Source organism: Gossypium hirsutum, chromosome A09 (assembly GCF_007990345.1).
Source record: "Gossypium hirsutum isolate 1008001.06 chromosome A09, Gossypium_hirsutum_v2.1, whole genome shotgun sequence".
Taxonomy (NCBI): Eukaryota; Viridiplantae; Streptophyta; class Magnoliopsida; order Malvales; family Malvaceae; genus Gossypium; species Gossypium hirsutum.
In genome coordinates this window covers 55441364-55448643 of record NC_053432.1, presented here as the reverse complement: position 1 = coordinate 55448643, position 7280 = coordinate 55441364, and the positions used below count along the sequence as shown (strand labels likewise).

Below are 7280 nucleotides of genomic sequence, written 5' to 3'. Positions count from 1 at the left end.
ATTCAGATGGTGGAAAAGAAAAACCCGAGCAGATAAGCTTGAATACATTTCAATCCATCAATGATGAAGGAATCCGAAAAATTCTTCAAGGTCAAAGAGCGAAGGTTGAAATTTTTCTATGAGAACTTTCAAGTGCGCGTAATGGATGAATTAATTCTTGAGTAACCAAATGAATAATACTCAGGTCGTCGAGCTAATGACGTCAAACAAAAGTGCTTTATGGGAGGCAACCCATATTTATCTTTATTTATTTAATTTAATTTTGAATTCTAGTTTAATTTGAGTATTAAATAAAATATTGTTTAATACATTTTCTTGCGTTATATTTTAGGTACACGAACCGCTTGAGGCAATAAAGTCTTTCGAAGAAGACCCGATCTGGCTACTAGAGAACAAGAGGAGCAACCACCTTCTACTTTAGATGAACGACTTCATCACATTGCAGCTCGCCTCGAAATAATGGAAGCCAACATCTCAATCATCCTCAACATGCTACAAAGTGATCCCTTCCACCGTCCTCCGACCCATTGAATATACACGAGGAGTACACTTGACCCTTCTATTCATTATTGTTTTATAATTGCATATTGAGGGCAATATGGGCTAAGTAGGGGGAATTTTTGATCATGTCATACTTTCTTTTTGCATGTGTTTTGGTAAGAATAAATTTTTTAATTCATTTCGAAAATAAACGTCTAATTTTTATGTTTAATTTACTTAAATAAGTGGGTGAATCATGAGTAACTATTGCCTGTTTAATCAATAAATATTTTGTAGAATTGAAAATGTGATGCCTTAGTCAATATTTCATGAAAGTTGTTGGTTTTGTTGAACTTGCCTAATGAAAGTACCCGTTTAAATAAATAAGTTTGCTAATAGTTTGGTTAAGAGTGAAGATTCGAAAATGTGACCAAGTTGAGTAACCGAGATGAGGTGCTTGGGTTGTCATCTCATATCGCGTCAAAAGTTTTGGTGACGAGTCGAAGCTTGTAACACTCCGCTAATCGAGTTGCCTTAAGAAAGGCAAAATAAATCGATTAGAGACATGTGAAATTGAGTAACCAAGATGAGGTGCTTGGGTTGTCATCTCGTTTTGCGTCAAAAGGTTTAATTATACCTCGAATTTGTTAAAAATAAAAAATTAAATAAAGAAAACTATTGGGTTGAGTAATCGGGGTGAGGTGCTTGGGTTGTAATCTCACTTCGCGTCAAAAGACTTGACTACGTTTGAAAATAAATAAATAAATAAATAATATATAAAAATGAAAGTATATATTGGGTGTGACCGTTTCGCATGTTTAATTATGCCTAAATCTAGTGAAATAGTTGAATTTGACATACCATTCAAGATTTTAAAAATGCTTATTGATTGAGTTTAGCAATTGTTTATTTTTTATTCACCTAATTGTTTGGAGTATGCTTGACTAGGAAAGGGGGTTTTGATTTTGAAAGGGATTAACGAATTTTTTTTAGCAGATGTCATGCTTGAGGACAAGTATTGGCTAAGTAGGGGGAATTTGATAGCAAGATAAATTTTTATTTTTAACGTATTTATTTTTAGCTAATTATTGGATAAAATGCTATTAAATTTGGATTTTTCTTATCAGGAATGAAGTTGGTGTGCTGAATTCAAACTATTACAAAAGGGGGCTAAATTGGAACAAAAAGCAAAGAGGAGGGCTTGATTGAAAGATTGAAGATTCAAATATGGCTGGATAAAATTAAAGGGTTGGAGATTTTTTTAAAGTGTCTGGATAAATATTGATGGATTTTTGATATTATTACAATTCAGTAATTAGTTTAAATTCTAGTTTAAATTTGATTTTTAAAATTTGAATTATTTAGTGATAATATTTAAGAAAAATCTAGCTAAATTTTAGTACTAAAAGTGTGTATAAATACCTAGTGGCTATAGCCAATTGAATACACACTTTACCTTTCGCATTAAAGAAATTCTCTAATTTGTTTCTCCCTCCTTACGTCACCTTACTATTATGCTGTTTCATTCTTTTTTTTTTCTTTACTTTCAACTTTTGGTTTCCACAATTCCACAAATCTATTTCTGCTTGACTTTTTCCATGATTAATTAAACCCCTTTTAGCTTTAGCCCAAAAATTACTTCAATAAAATAATCGTGAGATACGAGCCCGATCTAAAACCTTTCAATACAATATTTTCTATCTCTCTGGTATATGGGATAGTACAAATTTGTCCCTTAAAGTTGATTCATATTCGATTCAAAAAGTGCAAGTTGGGTTAGAGTTGTTAGGCATACAGTTGAGAAGATGAATTGGTCGTGCCATATTCAAATTCTCATGAACAATTTGGTGTGTCTAGGTGGAAAAAGCCTGTTGGATTCCATCAAGGGAGATAGAGATTGGATTTAAATGACACACTCGGTTGAGGCTATTGATTCGAGTTGGCCATTTCTCAAGGCTGTCGAAATCTTAAATTGTGAACACGTGTATCGCAGTTAGAAATTTGGCAAGAGTCAGGTTACAGGTTGTATCGGGATTGACTACATAAGGAAAAGTTGGCGATCGAGACGTTCTTGGTCGTTATAACCAACTTATTACTTGGAAGGGAAAATCTATTTTAAGGATCGATTCAAGATTGGAGTACACCGAGAATAAGGCTAAGCTTAAAAAAATATTTTATTTTCTTAAATTTATTTATTTTTTTCATTTTTGAATCTATTTTATTTTATTTTTCGTATTTTCTTCTTTTATTATCTTAACCAATTTAAACCCCTCATTTTTTTTTATTTTTAACATTTCTATATATAGGTCGTGGGCACGACTGTGACCGCGACATTGATTCTGGTCACGATAAAAGGCAAAATTAGATAGCTAGCCCTTGTGGATTCGACCTTACTGCTCTATACTGCTAAATACTGTTATTTTGTCATAGGAAGTTATATTTGATGGTTTTGACTCCCATCACCCTTTGTAACCATACTGCTTGAAATGCACATAATGTTGTAGCAACAAATTCAACTTCTATGGTGGACAAACTAACTACTGGTTGCTTTTTAGAGGACCATGAAATTGCTCCCGAGCTTAATAAAAACACATAACCAGAGGTACTCTTTCTATCTTTTGTATCTTCAACATAGTCGCTATCAGTGTAAGCAACAAGTTCATCTTCTCCTCCCTTCTTATAGAAGATTCCAAACTTAGTGGTACCCTTCAAGTATCTCAAAGCTCGTTTCACCACCTGCAAATGTAGCTCAATAGGATTTTCCATGTATCCACTAATAAGACTCACCACAAACATCATGTCTGGTCATGTTGCAGTAAGATACATAAGACTGCCAACAACTTGCTTGTAGTAAGTCTTATCCACTTTAACTCCATCTTCATCCTTTGAAAACTTGAACCCAGGGGCTAATGGAACCTGAACGAAATTACTCTTATCCATTCCGAAATGTTTTAGCACATCTGATGCATACTTATTTTGATTGATAAAAATGCCATCAGATTTTTGCAAGACTTCAATACCAAGAAAATACCTCATTCTCCCAAGATTTGTCATGTCAAATTCATTCTTCATAGAATTTCTAAACTCAATTATTGTCTGCTCATCATTACTAGAAACAATGAGATCATCAATATACAAACTAACAATTATCATTTTCATGTCTCACCTTTTTATGAACAAAGTATGTTCATAATCGCATTTCTCAAATCATTCTTTCATGAAGTAAGCATCTATTCGACTATACCAAACAAGTGGAGCTTGCTTAAGTCTATAAAGTGCTTTTTTAGTTTATACACATTCCTATCATTTCCCAATTGAACATAACCAGTTGACTACTCCACAAAAACATTTTCAGTTAATTCGCCATGCAAAAACACTGATTTTACATCTAATTGGTAGATAGTCCAACCCCTTTGAGCTGTAAATGCTACAACCAGTCAAATTGTTTCCATATAAGCAACAGAGGCAAATACTTCAGTATAATCTATTCCATACTGTGTGAATACCCTTTCACAACAAATCTAGCCTTATATTTATCCACCTTTCTAATCTCATTAAATTTGGTTTTATAAACTCACTTCACTCCTACCTTCTTTGCTCTCTTTGGTAGTTCTGTCAATTCCCATGTATTATTTTTTTCTATTGAATTTATTTTTGCATCCATTGCTCTCCTCCATTTTTCACTTTTAGCAGCTTCTTCATACTAAACAGGATTGTCAGTTATAGACATCACCAAATAAGCTTCAGTATCTTCTTCAGAAAGCCCTTCTCCAGTCTCATAATCTCTCATCGAAGTTGGTGGTGCCCTGTTTCTCTTTTCATTTTTACTAGAAGCATCATCTCCAGTTGAAACATCTTAGAAAGAATTCTTTATGTCTACATCAACTTTAGATTCGCCTTTCTCTTTAGTCTCATTAATTCCAGTCGCTACATTTTCTTGATCTCCTTATTCTAAGTCAGATACAGCAGTGTTTTCATACCTTTCATCCCAATCTCATGCCTTATCTTCTTTTAACACAACATCCCTACTTATTATAGTTTTTTTTTAGTTTGAATTGTTAAAGTCTATAAGCGTTTGACTCTTCATTAACCCCCAATAAAACACAGATCATGCTTTTATCATCTAATTTGGTTCTTTTAGAATCAGACACATGAACATGAGAGATGTAACCAAAAACATGAAAGTACTCAACTAAGGGTTTAACTCCGCTCCATGCTTTTTCTGGTGTCTGATCTTTGACAGCAAAAGTTAGGCTTTGATTCAGAACATGTATTACCCAATTGACTACTTCAAGCTAGAAGGTTTTCAAAATCTTCTTTGCAGAAAGCATGTTGCATATCATATTCATAATGGTTCTGTTCTTGCGTTCCGATACTTTGTTTTGTTGTGGTGTATATGCTGTTCTCTATTCTCTTTGAATGCCATTGCCATCACAAAATTTTGTGAATTCATGTGATGTAAATTCCTCCACGATCAATTCGCAAACATTAGATAACCGAATCTGATTCTTTCTCAACACAAATTTTAAAATTTGAAAAATAACAAAAGTCTCTGTTTTTTCTGTTCGAAAAATAAACCCAAGTTTTTCTAATAAAGTCATCAATAAAAGTAATCAGGTGCCTTTTTCTACTATTTGAAGTAGGTTTGATTGGTTCACAAATATCAACATGAATTAATTGAAGAATTTGTGCCACCCTCCAAGTGCTTTTCTTTAGAAATGGTGTTCTGTGCTGCTTTCCCACCATACATTGCTTGAAAAGCTCTGATGAAAACTTGAGTTTCAGTAAGCCATTGACCATCTTTTTCTATTGAAGTGTTTTCAGACCTTTATAACTCAAGTGCCCATATCTACAATGCCAGAGCTACTGAACCTTCTATTCTGTGGTTGTACTGAAACAAATAGGTAGTGCAATAACAATATGTACTTGAACATTTGATTTGCAACCATCTTTGTATCCATAATTAACCCTTTCTCAAAGTGATATACCATGCATCTATCATGTTGCAATAGAACAACCAACCCATTCTCTTGCAATTTCCCCACACTCAGCAAATTATTCTTCAATTCTGGCACATAAAAAACTCATGTGATGATTTGTACCATTCCATGCACTAGTAATCTTACATTGCCCTTTCCTGGTACAGCCAAGCTTGTGTTGTTGCCTAGGTTCACCGTATCTTTATAATTTTCATCATAATTGATGAAATTTTCCTTCTTTCCACACATGTGATTGCTGCATCCCGAATCAAGGAACCATGCATCCTCTTTATTAACATCTTTTGTATCTAAAAATGCCATCAACAATATTTCTTCCTGAGTTTCTACATAGTTTGCCTCTTTGCTTGAGAATTTCCATTGAAAATCTCCTAATTTGTGACATTTGTAGCATTCCACAGTAGCTTTATCAAGACTCTGTCTACCTCTCCCCCTTCCTTTTCCTCTATAACGACCTTGGCCTCGACCTCTTGAACTAAACTATTCCTCAAAAGAAATTTTCAACTCTTGTGCTTCTTCAGTTAAAGAAGTCATGTTGATGCGTTGCTCATGCATCAAAAAGCTACTCTGTAATTCATCAATAGTCAATATGCTTGTTTCTTTAGATTCCTCAATGGAATACATAACATAGTTAAACTTGGAAGTCATTGATCTCAGAATATTTGAGACCACTTCAGCATCTATCTTGTTCTCACCATTTGTTTTCATCTTGTTGACTATTACGAGAGTTCGAGTCAAATATTCATTGACAGATTCACCAGTCTTCATTTCAGGAATGTCAAATTCCTTTGCAGAGCTTGTAGGTGTGCATGTTTTATTCTTGCTGCACCTTGAAATTTTGGTTTCATAGGATCCCATATACTTTTCGATGTATCTTTATTAAAGATTGTCTCAAGGATTAAACGATTTAATGCTTGAAATAGATTGTCTCAAGGATTAAACGATATAATGCTGCACCTTCAAATCTTTCAGCTTCTGATCTTCGACCTGTTTCTTCTCTATCTTTGTTAGGGCTCTACCTTTTACTGCTGCAGGTACGCCGTTTTCTATTATAATCCAATATTCCTTTGATTGCAGAAATTTTTCCATGAGCATTGTCCAATGTTCATAATGTCCATCAAATTTTGGAATAGCAGGTTGCACGTATGAACTTTCTGGTGCCATCTTCAATCACCTAAAATATTACGTAGAGAGCTACTGCTTCTAACCAATTAGGTCCTGTGAGGAAGCGCTGATACCAAATGTAAGGTAAAAATAATTTTGAAAAGAATTAAATATCCATTATTGAAAGAGAAAATGGATTTTTATAGCCGTACATCATAACTGAAAAGAGAAAGAAAAGGAGTCCATCACTCAACAACTTTGAATAAATCAAACAAATAAATATCCCTAAAGAAACGAGATTTATTATCCAAACACCTAAAAAACAGATTATCAAATCCTAATAAGAAGATGAAACAAAACATATTTCACCCAAAATTATTCCTCACTTGTGATTTAAAAAAGAAATGTGATATAGAAATTTAACAAATTTATTCTAGTGATAATTTAGCAAACTAAGACATTACCAATTTAAACATTTGAAAGATTAGTCTACATAATTGGAATGTGTTCACTCGAAGATGTTAAGTGATGTTCTTATTAGAGGAGTTAAAGACATGTTGTACTCTTTTATTTTAACCAAGGATTTGTCCCATTGAGTTTTTGTAATAAACCTTTTTAATTAGAAAACTTACAATGAAAGGTCGTGTATTATTTTTCCTTCATTAAATTTTTATTCACATAATTTTTTTAATAAGATTT

General features: G+C 33.3%; 2 protein-coding genes across 2 annotated transcripts; both read right to left on the bottom strand.

Annotated features, from left to right (window-relative positions):
* Positions 1-2904: 2904 nt before the first annotated feature.
* LOC107890002 (uncharacterized mitochondrial protein AtMg00810-like) lies at positions 2905-3639 on the bottom strand. The gene is made up of 2 exons (XM_016814529.1): positions 3322-3639; positions 2905-3216 (listed from the first exon to the last, which is right to left on the bottom strand). The coding sequence occupies exons 1-2, from the start codon at positions 3637-3639 to the stop codon at positions 2905-2907; spliced, it is 630 nt and encodes a 209-aa protein (XP_016670018.1).
* A 2318-nt stretch (positions 3640-5957) lies between these two features.
* Positions 5958-6335, bottom strand: LOC107890003 (uncharacterized). The gene has a single exon (XM_016814530.1). It carries the CDS (start codon positions 6333-6335, stop codon positions 5958-5960), a length of 378 nt encoding a protein of 125 aa, XP_016670019.1.
* Between the last annotated feature and the right edge of the window lie 945 nt (positions 6336-7280).

Bases quoted from the DNA above. Each gene is read 5' to 3' on its own strand.
- LOC107890002 (XM_016814529.1), bottom strand. From the start codon at position 3,639: ATGAAAATGATAATTGTTAGTTTGTATATTGATGATCTCATTGTTTCT. The intron at 3,217-3,321 runs GTTGTTGGCAGT...CTACATTTGCAG, and splicing joins ATAAGACTTACTACAAGCAA to GTGGTGAAACGAGCTTTGAG.
- LOC107890003 (XM_016814530.1), bottom strand. From the start codon at position 6,335: ATGGGATCCTATGAAACCAAAATTTCAAGGTGCAGCAAGAATAAAACA.